At 46.3% G+C, this 17897-nt stretch overlaps 1 protein-coding gene across 1 annotated transcript in view; it reads right to left on the reverse strand.

The window, feature by feature from the left end:
• DDRGK1 (DDRGK domain containing 1) overlaps nt 1–17121 on the reverse strand; it is a 36053-nt gene extending 18932 nt beyond the window's left edge. The window contains exons 1-2 of the mRNA XM_041403016.1: nt 16979–17121; nt 8673–8837 (exon numbers count right to left, since the gene is read on the reverse strand). Of these exons, the coding sequence (XP_041258950.1) occupies nt 8673–8837; nt 16979–17066 (253 nt within the window). The 5' untranslated portion in view covers nt 17067–17121. The remainder of the gene's footprint in view (nt 1–8672; nt 8838–16978) is intronic.
• Between the last annotated feature and the right edge of the window lie 776 nt (nt 17122–17897).

Here is a 17897-nt window from a genome sequence, read left to right on the forward strand (position 1 = left end):
CCTGTTGTATGACAAATGGTTGTTTACAGAGGTGATTTCTGCCAGTGGTGAAATATGAAAGGGTTTTATGCTCAAAGGGTGTGCAAATGAGGATTTCTGCTCACTCAAGGGCTGAGGAAGAAGAGCTTTTAATTCAGCCATTTCCTCCCAGCCACTTTATTTGCTGGTCTAAATCAGTGCTGGGGACTGAGCTCAACACTCCCAGAGAAATCCTCAGCTCGCTGCACAAACACTACACAACAAATCCACAGTCATGGCAGGCTCAAAATGCAAGTTCTCACACATGGATCCCCTTTTTGGGGAAAATAATTGGTGCTTTGAGCATCCCCAGTGCTGCTCTGCTCGATGCTGACTTCAGATCCAAACTGGAAGAGGTTTGTGCCAGGATGTTTTTTGGAGGGAGCTCTCCAGAGCACCTGGTTCCTTTTTTTGGGAACCCAAAAAGCTGCTGTGAAAGGAGCATATGGATGAATGACACTCCCACTTCTTTTTTACGAAGAATTAGGTTGGAAACATTCTTGTTTTACTAATTCCAAGACACAGAATGGGACTATGGTTAAACTACCAAGACATCATGAGAAATAAATGTATCTGAGAGCTGTGTAGGTGGCTCTCAAATAACAGCAGTGTTCAGGAGATGGAATTAATGTGAGCCTGGTTGCTGAGCTGGGCTTCAGAGAATTACTGGAGTCTGATTATTGAGATGATCAAAAGGGCTCCCCCTTCCTGCACCAGGGATACTCAGAGCAGAGACAGATGCTTCTATAATTTTAATGATGTTTTAAATAATTTTATTTGTATTTTAAATACAGCATTGAGGAGAGCTCCAAACACAACAGGTAAGCACACCCAGCACTAGCAGTTATTACTCCAAAATTAACAGCTCAGTTCTGGTATTACTGTTTAGAAAATTATTTCTTGCAAACACCACAAGTATAAAACACCATCTGTGACACTGTTCCACCTGAGGGCTTCTCAGATTTCATCTATATTAAGATTACCTGAGCCAGAAATCTAAGGAAGGCTTGTTTTAAAGCCTTTTTTTTTTCCCCAGTCCTGGATCAAACACACCTTTGCTGCTCAGGAGCATTTCTTTCCTCCTGTTTGAAGCATCTGATGTGATCCCTTAGGCACCACTTCCTCCAGTGTGTGGAGTTCCACCCATCAAAAGGCAGAGATGGGGATGCAGACACAGCACATGAGCCAGCAGAGCTGCAAAGGTCACCAGGGCACTAAACCTGGCTGCAATTAAAATTTACTGAATTAAAATTTACTGAATGAACCTGAATGTGCTGACAGCAACATCAAAACACAGTCAAAGCATTTTCTGAATCCATTTGTCATCACAGCTCCACCAAAAGCAGGGAGGGTGCTGCACCCAGCCAGCAATTCTTTATTTCATTTTAATCCAGCAGTGATTGTTTCAGCAGCTTTTAACAATCACTTTTCACACACTTGTGGCTGTGACAGCACTGGGAGACTCCGTGGGGAGTGAGTCCACAGGAACTTGGCCTCCATGTGTCCCTGAGCTTGGGAGGGGTGCAGGAGGGTCAGTTCATGAAAGCAGCTCAGCATCCCCCAAGTGCTGGGCTTGGGCAGCCTGGATTTGTGCTCAGCAGGGAAACCCCACGCTCTGACAGAATTAAAACTGAAAGAAAGCAGGTTTAGATGGAATACTGGCAATGAATTCTTCCCTGGGAGGGTGGGGAGGCCATGGAATGGATTTGCCAGAGAAGCTGTGGCTGCCCCTGGATCCCTGGAAGTGCCCAAGGCCAGGCTGGATGGGACTTGGAGCAGCCTGGGACAGTGGAAGGTGTCCCTGGCCATGGCAGGAATGGCACTGGATGGGCTTTAACATTAATTCCAACCCAAACCTCTCTGTGATTTCAGCAGTCCCAGGAGCTCCCATCCAGAGTCAGAAAGCACAAACTGCCTTACACAAACGTGGGGCTCTCTGCTGCCCAGCTGAGGGGTGGCTTCAGGGAAGTTTTGCTTTTCATTGATATTGTGAACATACTGAGAGGCAGCACAACAGGGAAGTTATCAGTCACAGATGTGTCTGAATTGCTGGAAATTTACAGACTTCTTTTAAAAAAATGCTTCCCAGTACCTTTAGAAATGTGATGTTCTCTAGCAGGACAGAAATCCAACAGAATTCTGTAGTGTGTACAGAACAGACAAAAACTTCCAAAATAAACAATCAGCATTGTGTATTTTAGTTAGCCCAGAATCACAGAATGGTTTGGATTGGAAAGGACCACAAATATCACCTTGTTCCAACCCCACTGCCACTCCCACCTTCCACCAGACCAGGTCTCTCCAAGCCCCATCCAACCTGGTCTAGCTGTCCTTGTCTTGCTTCCTTTTAAATTTTGGGTGAAGCAAATGGGTTCCCATCCATGAAAAAGAATGAGAGTTGCACAGGTACTCCCAGAAAGTCCTTTGGGCACAGCCAGCTGCTTTATTTACTATTTATGCAGCACCTAACAAAAGGAGTAAGAGAAAGGAGGGGGGGAAAATGCCAGGCAAAAGCAGAAAATGTTATTAACAGTAATTAATACCCAACAGATGTGTGACATCAGCCACTGGAAAGGTGTGGCCATTCCCCAGTAACACAATCCCGTGGTGGGATTAATTACACTCTAATAACTAGCCTTAATTTTTGTGTTTTTTTTTTAATTTTTCATTTAGAAACTGAACAAGAAACTGCTTTATTAATCTGAAGCCACAAAAACAGGCAACACTTAGGGCACAAAAGCGCAGCAGACACAAAGACCAGACCTTTAGAGCAGAATGTGAAGTTTATTCTCAGCTAAAAGCATCTGGCAGAAGTGAAAAACCACAGACCTCCCCCTGGCCAGCCTGGCTGTGCCTGAACAGGATCAGCCACTCACCGAGGGCACTGACAGCACCAAACTCTCTGCATGAGTAGCAGCAAGGCAAAACTGACTTTTGATTCACTAGTTGGGATATTAGTCAAAGTTTAACTGCACTAGAAAGGTTTTCCTACTGATTAAGCATTAAAATAATTTCAAGTACTACGCCAATTAAGGCAGCTCCGTTTCACAAGAACAGCGTGGGACCGCATCACTGCTTCTAAATTTACACATTTTCCAGAGCTTTCAGTGCTCAGAAAAGTGCTTATTTTAAGAGATTTCAGCACAAACGCATTCTTCTTGAACTTATGCACAATATCCATCACTTAATGGGGATGAAGAATTATTTTTATATTATTTTCCCCAAAAAAAGTAGCAGGAAACACTCATACAAGATTTTTTTTAGCTGCACGATTTGAAAGCTGAGCTTAGATGCCACACAAAGCAATAAAAAGCATTTTAAAATGCCCAATTATTATAATTTTAAAAACTTTTAAAACCTTGTTTTTTCCTTTCTTTCCTAACAGTAATTAATACTTAGAAAGAAAAATGTGAGATTCTCATCTCCAAACCTTGGCATGCACAAGAAGAGAGCAACTTATAATTTAACTTATGCAGCACTCACAGACTTTTCTTTACCATGTTTTATTTTACAAACCTGAGCACTCAAACTATCAAAAGTTGTTGGATTTATCATTATTGAGGCTGTGGAAGTAAAATAATTTAACCAAATGTTCACTGTACTGGAGATTCCAATGCTTGTGCTCAGCTGCACAATGCTAAAAGCTCAGAGAAAAGCCATGCAGATGTTGGGATATTTAACCTTTGGGAGTTTTATGTTGCTGCCAGAAGTAGAGAGCCCACAGACAGGGCTCTCTACTGTTATTTCTATTATTAAATAATAAAATATTAAATAATAATATTTTTAAAGAAATAAAGAATAAAAGCAACCTGACAAAAGCAGGTTGTTTCTTTGAGGGAGCCCTTACTTTGTTTGTTAAAAAACCAAACCAAAACAATGACCCACACAAAGCCCCATTTTTTGGCAACACATTTGGCAACAAGTCAAATCTAGTTTTGTGGGACATTTTGGGAAGTGCTGGCAGTTTTTAGACAAGTCTGGTTCTTGCTCACCACACCATGATTTAGGGCAGTTATAACCACCAATTTCTCTCTCCCTCACATCAACAGCAGCAAAGTTTTGGCCTGACACACCCCTCCAAGTGACAGAAAACCCTCACTATTTTAGCACAGCTGGATCAAGACAACCCAACTGTACCTGTCATCGTCTCATCCTCACGAGTTTTTTGGCACTTGAGAGGAAATTACGTTTTTGATGGAAATATCAGATGGATGGGTCACTTTTTGCTCCAAAATGCAGTCTCAAGAGAAGCACCTTCTTCACCTCTGAGCTCTCTGCAGTGTTCAAGGACAAGGAGCAGGTTTGGAGGGTCAAGCTCAACTTGAGAGCTGGAGAAGTGTTTTTTTCTGCACAAGAAAAAGCTCACAACAAAACACCCTTATGTCCACCCAGAGGTGAGCAGAATCCAAGGGGATGCACTCAGACAAAAACAAGAGCCAAGCACACCCTCCTTGGATGGTAAATAAAAGGAATTTCAAATGGGAAATGGGTAATGCTATTTATTTACTCTACCACATGCCACAAACATCCCTCACTCCAACTCCAATTTATCCCCTTCTCCCACTGCTTAGCTTGGCCTCTCTTGCCCTAAATGATTAATGCCTGAAATCCTCACCCATTTCTGCCTTGCAGCATTTTCATCTTGGCTGGAGCCAGTCCACAAAGCCAGCTCTGTCTGGGTTCAATTTAAATTAAGACACACAGAGTTAATTAAGTCTGCTAGCTGGGCTCTCCACCTAACCCCATGAATACTCAACTCTCTTTCCAGACTCCTTTTCCACAGGGAAAGGAGCAGCACCCTGCTCTGGTGTGCAGAGCACAGAGGTTTTTACCAAGACTCCCAGATTGCAGAGGGCTGCAGGAAAGGCAGAAGTGTTATGGCTGGAATGAAATTGGGCAATTTGAGGCAACCAAAACCATTTTTCTAAAGCCAGCCTGAAAGTCCCAGCTCAGGGGTCCCAGTCATTTTGAGAATCACTTTTGTCACCAAGGAGAACCATCTCCCAGCAATCCCTGGCCATCAGAGGGTATGTGCAGGTGATGATACCTGGAGGTGACCTCCTTGGAGCACTCACTGACCACCACTGCTCAGTGACCTGAAGCAATCAGGAACCCAGCACCTGCTGGTTTTTCCTTCTGGGAAGAAAGTCAGGATATTTGCTGCTGCACCATTGTCTGTGACAATCTGTAACTGATTTAGTTAGCTACCCCAGCAAGCTGAAGAATTACGACCTGGTTTTGGCCTGAGACAAAACCAAGTGACAGAAAACCCTCACCCCCTCGATTTTTAGCACAGCTGGATCAAGACAACCCAACTGAACCTGTCATCATTTCATCCTCATGAGTTTCTTGTCACTTGAGAGGAAATGACGTTTTTGATGGAAATATCAGATGGATGGGTCACTTTCTGCTCCAAAATGCAGTGGGTGTAGATTTGAATATTGAAAATAACCATTTACTATCTCTGTATTAAATGATTCCTTATCCAGACCTACAAGTAAAATTGAAGCTACAGAAGGGACAATGAAGTTTTCAAGGGTTTGAGCTTACTGCCCAGAGTTTGGGGTTGTTTTTCCTCCCCCATTCTCTGGAGAGATTTGAGTCCTGGCACCAACACAGCAGCTCAGCACAGGCAGTAGAAACCGTGGGCTACAACTTCACCCTCAAAGCTTCTTTCTCATTCTGGCATTGAAATCTGATGGTTAGATGGAAAACAGAAAACCCTCATGCTAACCACAACTCCAAAGTCTGCAAGTGCAGCTTTGGGGACATTTCCTAGAGTCAGCAGAACTGGCTTCCAACAGGCAGAACTCCGAGGTGGCAACAGCACTTCCTACCTGACTGCACTTTGTGACCATCACAGGGACACAGGGATGGCCAGGGCACCCCCACACCCTCCATGGGGTCACTGCTCAGACTCTTCCAGCAACGGCTTGGGGAAGAAATCACTTCTTGGCAGAAGTCAGAGTGACACACAGAAGGATCAGGCAGCTTTGCCCAAAGTTCAGCACAGGCCCAGAGTGGAAATTCCACAAAGGGAACTGAAATTTACCAGTAAAACATTGCAACAAATTGAAGCAAACAAACAAAAAAATCTGCTTTGGTTGCAGATGTTCAGAAGTTTTCAAAGGGAAGAGTGGAGAAACCAGACTGGCTTGGGTTTGGTGTTTCTAAATTGCCAAATAATTTTGCTCTTCAGCCCTGGTGCTGCACTGGGCTGTCTTTCCAAGGAGTCAATGAATTCTTCAGCACAAAACCCTGCTGTGGAGAGAACCTGCCATTCCAGCTGGCTCAAATGCAAGCAGCAATTCAGGCAAAACTGCTCTATACTGCAGTGACACAGAGAAAATGAAAAAAAAAAGAAAAAAAAAAGGGATAAATCCCAGAGTGATTCCAGGCTTGTGCCACATGTCCACAGAGAGGGCTTTAAAACATTCAACACATCCTTTTGAAAGGGGAAAACCCTTACAAAAGACAGGTATCTTAATCCCTTACCTAAGACAGGTAGCTCAGGGCCAGGCTGGGGATGGCTAATCCCAATTAATAATGGCCACTGATCACTGAGCACCTCAGTGCTGGGGAATCAGGGGCAGCTGCTTCTCTCCACAGCTCCTCTGCCCAAGTCTGTGCTCACTCTCCAAAGGCTTTGCTGCTCCTGCTGTGCACCTGTGCTCAGCCACTTGGAAAAAAACATCCCAAAATAAGAATAAAACCACCCACAGAAGCAAAAAGCAAGAAGCTGGTTTAATTTGGGTAAGAAATTAGGGAAAACAAATAAAAGAAGGCATGTCATTTCAAAGGGAACTTCATGCAAAAGCAGCAGCACTTGCATCTGATCAGAAAGCTGCAAAAGAATTATTTATAAAGCCCAATGACACAGATTCTTCTATTGCTAAAGTGACAAAGTAAGATAAGACAAGATGAGCCATTTGCTTTGACAGCTTCACTGTCGGCCCTCAGCATTCAAACTTTTGATGTCTGGAGTTGAAAACTGAGTATTTTTAGATTCCATTTTCTTTCCAGGATGTTATCACACAAGAAGAAATAACCAAAGTTGAAAAGTTCACACCTGTCCAATCTCCATCTGTGAAATGCTGAACATAATTAGCTGGAAAAGGACATTCACCTGCCAAAGTGAGGCTTCCTACAAACTGCAGGGCAAGGGAAGCTGAACAAAATGCAAACAGTCCCTAATGAAAGCATCACAGAGGTGTGTGCTCAGTGTTTCACCTCCTGCACTCCACAAAGACACCCTGATCTCCACTGCAAACTCCAGAACTTGAGCAGAAAGCCTGAACACTTCACCCACGATCTGAAAGTAGAAAGAATCCAGGGGGTGAATCATGGTGATCTCATCTCTCCAGCAATAAAGAGAATAATGTGTCAAGCTTCACCAGAAAAGGGAATTATACTTACAGGCTGTAGAAAGATGTTATTTATCACCATATTTTTGTCTACACTACAGAAATGTAGCTGTGATCTGCAAATCCAGCACAGGATTTACACAACACATTGTCAACAACCTGCTGGCAAAATGCTGCAGTTTGTGGTGATCTCCAGGAACTCCTCTTGATCCTGACCACCACCTGCATGGCTCCTTGGAGAGAGAACTCCATGTTTTGCAGAGATCACAGGGGAATTAATGCTTCCCACTCATTTAAAAGGAATCACTAATGCACTACAGCTTGTTGTTCAATGCAAGGTGTGGATTCTGTTTTCCCAAATTTACGGAATTCCCAGAATGACCAGGTTGGAAGAGACCTTCAAGATCATCCAGTACAACCCAGCCCCAACACCTCAATAAACCCTGGCCCCCAGTGCCACATCCAGGCTTTGTTAAACACACCCAGGGATGGGGACTGCACCCCCTCCCTGGGCAGCCATTCCAGAAATTTATCACCCTTTCTGTGAAAATCTTTTTCCTGATATCCAACCTGTATTTCCCTTGGTGCAGCTGGAGGCTGTGTGCTCTGGTTCTGTCAGTGCTGCTGGAGAAAGAGCCCAGCCCCAGCTGAGCACAGGCACCTTTCAGGGAGCTGTAGAGAGTGATGAGGGCACCTAAATTAAGGTAATTTAATTTAATTACCTGCATGGCTAAGAAGGAAACTTCCTAAAAAGATTTTAGAAAGGATGTGAAGGGTCTGGCACCACAAACAGCCAGGATTCACCTCAGGAGGAGGCAGAGGTTTAATGTAAGGGTTATACAGAGAAAAGGTTTAATGTAAAGGTTATACGAAGTAGGGAAAGAAGACATGTTGTTATTGAATTGTAAATTTTTTACACTTGGTGATTTCTCATGGGTAGCTCTTCACAGCACAGTTAACAAACTCTAGTTCTCTTCTTAACTAGCTAACTCACTCTTTTGTAACACTCATCTTTATCTAATACAACTGTAACCTATTAAAAACAAACTCATTCTTAATTTTTAGTAATTAAACAACTACAACTCCTCAAAAATAAAATTACTTTCTACGCTATCCCTATCTTTTTACATTTTATCCCCCCACAAAGACAGATTATGGCAAAACTGCAAATAATCCACCAGCAAAACCCAGCAACTTCCTCCAGGAGGCAGCTGCACCCGTTCCCCAGCTTGGACAGCTGCTGGGAAGGTTTGTTTCGATGCCTGCAAGATGAGCTGAAGGCAGAGTTACCTTCCAGCCCCTGCTCTGCCTGCTGGGCTCTCCTCTGGGCCATCAGCCTGGTGCCCATGTTCCTGCGGCGCCGGGGCATCCCCTCTGCCCTCTCCTCCACCTGGGGCCGGGGCCTGGCCCCTGCTGCTGCTGCTGCTGCCACATTCTGCTGCTGCTCCTCATCAGCTGTGAGAAAAAAAGAAAATATTCATGTTAATGCTGACTTTCCCTTTCTGAGTTAGCAAACAGCACAGACACAAAAGTGTGGTTTTTCTTTCTTGTGAAAAACGGCTTTTCGCGGATATTCAAATGATGTCAGAAAGTTGTGCTGTATTCATTTTCTTAAGTAGTGTGTTAAATACAGTTTTAGGTTATAACATAATGTGAAAATAGAAACTATGCCATGTAAGATACTTTTTTTAAAGAGAGGAATGAGGTACTCACACTGAGATAACCACCACAGGACACCTAGATCTTTCAGAGAAAAGGAATTTCTTGCTCCATTATCAAAGAAACTAACTTCTTCCTGCCTCACTCATTAAGAGGAAGAAGTTGGCACTGACCAGCCAGAATCCTTTGTTTGAATGGAATTTATGCATCCTGTATGAGGTGTATGAATATGCAACAGGCTGTTGTTTTTAAGGGTTAATCCTCTGTTAACGTGGGTCCTTTTTCGGGCTTATTTTGCTCAGAAAGAGGTACCCGGACTGTCTGTAACTCTTTGTTTTTATTGTCTCATATTGTCCTAAATCCAAATTGTCCAAATTTTTTTATTACTCTAACTTTACTGCTATTTTTATAACCATCTTATTACTATTAAGCTTTTAATATTTTAAAAACAAGTGATTGGCGCTTTTCACATTTCTGAAGTATTTTGATTTTTTTTTTATTTTAATTTGTACTTGTGTAACGTAGATTCATCTGATTGAAACCTCAGAGGCTGCATGTTTCAGGGAGGAATATGTAAATCATTCCACATGAAACAAACCCTGAAGAACAAAAAAAGGATCACAAATTACAGCTGAAATAAACACTTCATTCTACCCCGCTGATGTAAACTTCCCAAATCACAGGTAGGTACAAACAGGACACTAAGGCCCACTGCAGCTCTCACTGCCATCTTCTCTGCATGTGCTGCAGTTACTAATTAAGATCTGGAAAACGAAGAATATCCTGGGAGGATGGAACTGACCAGTGGGTTCATTTCAGAAGTTTTCCATAGAAAACTCTTAGATTTTTTTTTAGGCTTCCTGCTGCTTTTAACTATGTCAGCAATGCAAAAAAACCCCAAAACCACACAATGGTAAAATATCATCATCCTTGATACCTGCTTTGCATATTCTGTTGATAAGCCTAACTGATATCTGCTACCTGCTCAATCCTGCAAAGTATTAACTTTTAAGCTTTAATTCAAGCAAATATTCGAATGGTTTCATGGAAAAGTGCAGAACAACTAACTCACTTACTCCATCTCAGAACACATTTATTTTGTGATCTGATAGATTAAGCTGAGTCCCAGCAGGAGCACAAAATGCTCTGCACACCGTGCCAAGTCTCCAGCACCCCCTGAGCCAAACAATGCCCTCCTAAAAAAACTCCTATTAGCATATCTGCCGTCAGAAAATGGGATTTGTTGTGAGTGAATTATGCAGCACCAAAGGCGTGCCTGCAGCTCACCTCAGTCATCACAGCCTTCAAAGCACTGATTTTGGGGCTGGTAAGGACAGGCTGGAGCCCCGAGCTCAGCAGGGCCACCTCTGGCCAGCAGAGATGTCACAGGGATGCCAGCAGGTCCCCACAATGCTGTGACATTTGGAACTGAGCCACTGCCCTGTCACACTGCTGTCACCCTCCTGGTGCCATCCACCTGTGCAGACCGAGCAGGGCTGTGAGAAATCACTGAGTGCAGAGATGCCAAAATGCTGCTCCAAGCCTTGCCCAGTCCTAGTCACAGCTTATTTGGAATGCTACAGGAAACATTGTCCTGAAGAAGCAGGGCAGATCACTTCTTGGACACTGGTAAATGCCAAAAAAAAGCTCTGCAAAAAGCTTTTTATACAAATGCAGTATTTCACTTCCTAAGTTCTTGAGATGTGCTGCAATTCAAACCTCAGCATCCTTTCACCTGCAAGCTTCAGTAATTCCCAAGATGGTCCTGCCCAGCAGCTCAGCTGTGCAGTCCCAGCTCTCATTCATTCTGGTTTTGGTTCCTGTTGTCCTGTGAAACAGAGACTGCTTTGCATTTTATGAAAGAGGAATCTATTTATAAGCCATGTATTTATTTCAAACCGAAGAGCTCAACCCTCACAGTGAAAAACATGTGAACCAAGGTCTCTGCTCTTCTGCATTTAACTCACACAGGAGACTCAGTAATTCCTCAGTGACCAGTGTGGACTGGGCTCAGGATGTACCAAACCCCACCACACCTGACCCAGATCACAAACACATAGGGCAGCTGGTGGACGATATTTGTCACATCTCCGAAACGTGCACATTAACAGCAGACACCAAGCCACTATGGACTGTCATTTAGTAGGAAAAGAAATGTTTTAATGAAGATTTTTTCTTCCTTCCAGTTTCTAAAATATTTCTCCTGGGTGCAGATTGTTTTTCAGCAGCACACAGCTGGTTGAACACGAGCCAGTGGCACCTGGCTTGTGGCAGCAGGGTCAGGGCAGTGCCTGTCCCCTGTGCTGGCACTGCCAGGGCACCTCCAGTGCTGGGCTGGTTTTTGAGCCCCTCCCAGGAAGAAAGATCTGGAGAAAATCCAGGGAAGGGAACAGAGCTGGGGAAGGGTCTGGAGCCCCAGGAGGGGCTGAGGGAGCTGGGAAGGGGCTCAGCCTGGAGAAAAGGAGGCTCAGGGGGGACCTTGTGGCTCTGCACAACTCCTGACAGGAGGGGACAGCCAGGGGGGTCGGGCTGTGCTCCCAGGGAACAGGGACAGGAGCAGAGGGAACGGCCTCAGGCTGGGCCAGGGGAGGGTCAGGTTGGATATTTAAGAAAAATTCATAATGGAAAGGGGTGTCCAGCCCTGGCACAGCTGCCCAGGGCAGTGGTGAAGTCCCCATTCCTGGAGGGATTTAAAAGCCATTGGGATGTGGCCCTTTGGGACATGGTCAGTGGTGGCCTTGGCAGTGCTGGGGGAAGGGTTGGACTGGATGACCTCAGAGGGTTTTTCCAACCTTTTTGACTCGAGCATTCTAGAGCTTCTGTTTGCCAGGCACTCAGCTGGGCAGGGATTTGGAAAACATGAATGTTACTCACTCCATTTCTCCCTGTCCTTCACAGCAGGGGGAGAAAATCCTCATTTCCTCTGCTCTGCTGTCACACACCTGGACCTGCTCCCTGCGGGGTCAGGGCTCTGCCTACGTGACTCCAGACACAGCTTTTGTTGCAGGATGCTGAAGGTTCAGATGTGCCCTCCCTCCCCCTGAACTGTGGCACACAGAGGGGAGGCTTCACACAAGAGGACACACTTAAAAATCACTTTTCCTTTTCCTTGGGGCTGGACTAACCATCATATCTGAGCTCAAGAATGATCTGCTCTGGGGTCTGGCCCTGCTGGGGTTTTTTTTCACCTCCTCCTGCAGCACAGGGCGGGGTTTGGCTGCTGCACTTATCTGAGCACATCTCTTCATTTTCCTGGAGCTGCAGAGGTCTCAGCAGTGGCACCCCAGGCTAGCCAGATCATGCAGAGATTACTCACACAAGCACTAATTAGCCTTGATCCAGAGCCATCTGAGTGAAAATTAATGGCCAGCATTAAAGAGGTGAGACCAGCCATCCACAAGCTTTGCAGAATGACAGGCCAGGCTGAATTAATGAGATCAACCCCTCAAATTAACAGGTAATACAAACAAAACACTCAACAGCTGTCTGGGAAAGAGACACGGGCTCAGTTTGTATTTGTGGTGTCCAGGGTCTGACTCAGCCCTGAAAAGCCAAGAACATTTTTGTGCTGGGCACAGCAGCTCTGCCTGGGTGCTCAGGAAGCATCAGTGCAGGCAAGGGATTATTTCAGCTGACTTGTCAGCCAGGGCACAGCAGCAGCTCTGAGACTGCTGTGTCTCCTTCCTGAAGGGAGAGAGAACACAACTGTGCTCTGCAAGCAGAAATCTCTCCTGAACTGGATGTGAAGCACCACTGCAAAAAGCACCATGGAGTCATCCAGAGCCCAGAGCAGCACCTCATTCTGCACTCCCAGGCAGAAATCTGCCCCTTCACGAAACTGTGCAAACTTTTGCTTACAGCAGAGAGGCTTTTCTGGAGAACAAGCCCTTGCCTATCACAGCACCTTCCTCTCAGTTCCATCAGGTGGGTAGGTGACAGGAATGGAGGCAGTTCAGGGCTGCAGGGACAGGGACACAGCTCCACCTGCTGCACCCTCACACGTGGTGGCACCACCCAGCACCTTCTGCCTCCCTGCAAAACCTCCGAAATTCAGAGATTTCTCTTATTCAGAGATTTCAGGAGCTCAAAATTCAACAGGTGGAAGCTTCTTGAGGAGATGCTTTGGCCCAGTGGAGCTTATCAGAAAGAGAAGTGGCAGCCACGTGGAAAATCAAGAAATGCCACTTTTTGTTTTCATTTTCAATAGAACAAGTCCAGGCATGATCCTGCTGAAAACAACTGCTCCAAGTGACCTTTCAAAGAAACACAAAGGTACAGGATTTACCTCTCCTGACCCTCAGCTCCCTAAACATTTGAACATTTCTAAAAGCCAATTTCCATGAGATAACACAAAAGGAAGCTGCTGCCCCAATCCCTGCACATTATCAAGAAAAAGTGAGAGCTCCCACCACTTCTTTAGGTCCATCGTCCCTGGTTTCAAATCCTTTCCATGTGGCAACACAGATTTATTGGCACAATTGTGGTAGCTTCCATTTTCCACCTAAGAACACGGAATAGAAAAGGAAATTCCTGCTTAAAACTAGATTTTGTGGCTATTAAATACACCAAAATCCCAGTGTTCCTGAAAAATAATTTGTGTCGTGTACACAGAACAAAGTCATCTCCAGCAGCTGAAATTCTGTGAAGAGATTTTTCATATAGAAACCAATACATTAAAGTAAAAAAAAATCGTAAAACCACAGTAAAAAAAACCAAAAAACAAAAAACAAACAAAAACATGGCAAACATGCAAGTGTCAAAAAGTTACCACTAAAAAAAAAGGCTTCAATATGATGAAATTGTCCTGAATGTAAAATAACTTCAACCAACTTGCTCAAAATCATTATTAAAAGTTTGGTTTTCATAATAATTCACACTATTTAAAACAAATGCTTGGGCTTCAATTTAGAACTTTGAATGCTTAAAGAGAAAAGAAATTCTCCCAAACCTCACAGCCCCTGATTTATCCAAATAATGACAGGAGTCAAGCTCAGGAAATGATGCATTTCTCCAGGACATGCATCCCTCACTTCTACCAAAAGTTCATCTCTGAATTCATATGAATTCAAAGAAATGACATCAGTTTCCAAATCTTTCAAAGAGAAAGGGTTAGATCAGGTCTGTGGAAGCAGAGGTGTGTGAGAAACGTGTTGGAAAATTTAATTATTATCAGCAAAATCTGCTTTTAACACAAATCCCTTACCTGCACAGTATTGCACTGAGTGGCTGTGTTTGTCTTAAATGTGTGGTGCTTTTCCCTCTTAATTAAAAATTATCAATCAACTGCCCCAAAGGAAAAATAATACAAATTCCAACCCAAAACAACCCACATCCCCAAAATCTGTGGAGGTATTGACCAGGAGTTCAGAGTCTGTCCTGACTAAACATCTTAATTTGACACCTGGCAGCCAAAAACCCTGTCTCCTTCCGCTGAGAGAACACAGCAAGGGCAGCGAGTTCACAGCGAGCACAGCTGGCTCCTTCCCACAGCACCCAATTCCCACCCAGCACAGTGGAACTATGGCTGGACTCTGATTTTAGAGGTTTTTTCCAGCCCTGATTCCCTGATCTAACCCTGCCCAGCAGTGACACGGGGCTGGAATCATCCACCTGCTTCCCCTGAGTGAGGTGGGAAAGGAGCAGAGGTGGGACACGGCACAGGATTGACTCCGGGTGGCTCTGGAATATCTCCAGTGAGGAAAACTCTGCAGCCTCCCTCTCTGGGCAACCTTTTCCAGTGCTCCCAGTGAAGAAGTTCCTCCTCATGTTCAGGTGGAGCTTCAGTTCCTGCCTGTTCCTGCTGTGGCATTGCTGCCTGTGAAAAATGGGGATTTTATGATTGGCTTTTTGCAGATATTCAAATGAATATTGTATGTGTTATGTCAGAAAGTTATGCTGCATTCATTTTCATAAGTAGTGTGTTAAATACAGTTTTATGTTATAACATAATGTTAAAATTGAAACCAAGCTATGATTATGCTGTATTCATTTTTTCAAGTAGTGTGTTAAATACAGTTTTATGTTATAACATAATGTTAAAATTGAAACCAAGCTATGTAAGCTAATTTTTTAAATAGAGGAATGAGGCACTCGCACTGAGATAACCACCACAGGACACCTAGATCTTTAAGAAAAAAATCATTTATTGCTCCATTATCAAAGAAACTAACTTCTTCCTGCTTCATTCATTAAGAGGAAGAAGTTGGCACTGACCAGCCAGAATCCTTTGTTTGAATGGAATTTATGCATCATGGATGAGTTGTAGGAATATGGAACAGGTTATTTCTTTTAAGGGGTAATCCTCTGTTAATGGGTGTCCTTTTTCGGGTTTATTTTGCTCAGAAAGAAGTACCCAGACTGTCTGTAACTCTTTGTTTTTATTGTCTTATATTGTCCTAATCCCAACTGCTCAAGTTTTATTACTCTAATTTTATTACTATTTTCATAACTATTTTATTACTATTAAACGTTTAAAATTCAGAAAACAAGTGAATGATTGGCATTTTTCACACTGCCCCCCCGAGCAGAGCCTGGGCCCTGCTCTGAGCCCTCCCTGCAGACACTGCTGGATGTGGATCAAGCCCCTCTCAGTTTTCTCCTCTCCAGGCTGAACATTCCCAGCTCCCTCAGCCTTTCCTGGGCAGGAAATGCTCCAGCAGCCCCTTCATCATCCTCACAGCCTCTGCTGGTCCCTCCTCTCCTGAGGAGCCCAGAACTGGACACAGAACCCTGGATGTGCCTCCTAGGGCTGAGCAGAGGGACAGGATGGTTCCCTGACCTGCTGGAAACGCTCTCACCCCGGGAATCCCCTTGGCATTCCTGGCACAAGGGAACACTGCTGGCTCAGGGACAGCTCGTTGTCCACCAGGACACCCAGGTCCTTCCCGTAGCCCCTTCATCATCCTCAAAGCCTCTGCTGGTCCCTCCTGTCCTGAGGAGCCCAGAACTGGACACAGAATCCTGGATATGCCTCCTAGGGCTGAGCAGAGGGACAGGATGGTTCCTGCTGGAAACGCTCTCACTCCGGGAATCCCCTTGGCATTCCTGGCACAAGGGAACACTGCTGCTGACCTGCTGGAAACGCTCTCACCCCGGGAATCCCCTTGGCATTCCTGGCACAAGGGAACACTGCTGGCTCAGGGACAGCTCGTTGTCCACCAGGACACCCAGGTCCTTCCCGTGCAGTCACACGCCAGTGTCTGCTGGTTCTCAGGGCTGTTCTCCCCAGGTGCAGGACTTTGTGCTGAATTTCGGAAGGTTTTTCCCTGCCTGGCAAAGCTCCTCTGAAGGGCGGCACAACCCCCTAAGGACATCGGCCATTCCTTTTTTTGTATCATCAGTGAACTTGCTGAGGGAGCATCGACCCCTTTGTCCAAGTCACTGCTAAACAAGCTACAAACACCAAGCACAGAACCCCGGGGGCACCACTCGTCACAGGCCTCCAGCTACACCCTGAGCGCCGATCCCGAGCCTCCAGGATCTGTTCTCCATTCCCTCATTTGCAGGAACCTCAGGGACACCTTCCAGTCCCAAAGCCCCTGAGAGAACCCCTGATAGAGAACTCAGACTCCTAACCCGGCACCCCTCAGGCCGGGAACCGGGAACCCCCAGCAGCAGTGGACCAGGCCTCGGCGCCTGCACCCCGCAGCCTGGGGGGCAGCCCGGGCGGAAGGCGGGATTAAGACGCCGGGACAGCCCCGAAACCCTCCCCAGGACCCCCTAAATCCCCTCGGGACCCCCCAAAATCCCCTCTTCCCCCCAACATGGCTGATCCCCCTCAGGGGCCGCCCGAGGGGTGGCGCCCCCTGGCGGCTCCCGAGAAACGCGCCCCCCGCGCGCGTGCGGACCCGGGTGAGAGCAGGGCCGCGCCCACCGGAACGGGCCCGCGGTGGGGGGGCGAAAGAGACCGGACCGGTCAGCTCGGCGCCGCGACCCACCTGCCCTGGCTTGGCCGCGGAGGCGGGTGGCGAAGAAGAGAAGGACGGCGAGCAGCACGGCAGCGGCGGCGAGCAGAACCACGTCCATCTCGCAGCGCCAGCTCCGCCCACATCACCCTTGGTACGCCCCGTCCCCTTCCCCTGCCGCAAGGCCCCCCGCTCGCGGGCTGCCCCGTGGGATGCCTGTGGCGGCGCGGCGCGGAGGGAGCGCTGCGATCGGGCAGGCGCGGCGCGGGCAGCCCGAGGCAGGGGTCCTGGCTCGTTCCTGAGGCGGGCGCTGAGGGAGGGCGCGGAAAAAGGAATGAAAGGCTGAATTAAAGCCGGAGTTAAAGGTGAAATTAGAATCTATGAGGCAAAACCGGCCGTGAGCGCGGCGCTCGCGGGTCTGGCCGCCCGGCACGGCTGCTGAGGGCGGCTGGTGACGCGTCCGACCGCCACACACGGCGGGTGGGGCCAGGCTGGGCAGATTCTCAGCCGTGACCCCGCGCCGGGTCCGCCCCAGGCAGACCCTGACAGCTGTCGGGGTGACCCAAGCAGCGGTGAAACTTAAATTACACCTCTGAGTAATTTCTGTCTTCTGCCTATAGGTCTCTGGAATATGGGAATGGGATGAAGCTGGAGCTGCCTGGTCAGCAGCGTGTCAGGAGCAATGTCCTGACCTGGCCTGAACTAAACGTGCACAAAAATATGCAGAAACTTGCACTGGAGATGGAGAAGAAATTTCCCCCCCCTTGCATGGTCACCACTGTTAGATCTGAAATTTTGTCAGGCTCTGCCCCAGTCCTATGAGTGAGGAGAGAAATGTTCTAAGCTTTACCCATTTTCACTTTGTGGTCATGAAGTTCTGGCTGATCAAGCCCTTCCGTGCTTCAGAAATGCTTTCAGTGTGACTGTTTAAAGCACTCTTGGTGGGGCAAGG

Source organism: Onychostruthus taczanowskii, unplaced genomic scaffold (assembly GCF_017590055.1).
Source record: "Onychostruthus taczanowskii isolate IOZ18803 unplaced genomic scaffold, ASM1759005v1 scaffold2, whole genome shotgun sequence".
Lineage (NCBI taxonomy): Eukaryota > Metazoa > Chordata > Aves > Passeriformes > Passeridae > Onychostruthus > Onychostruthus taczanowskii.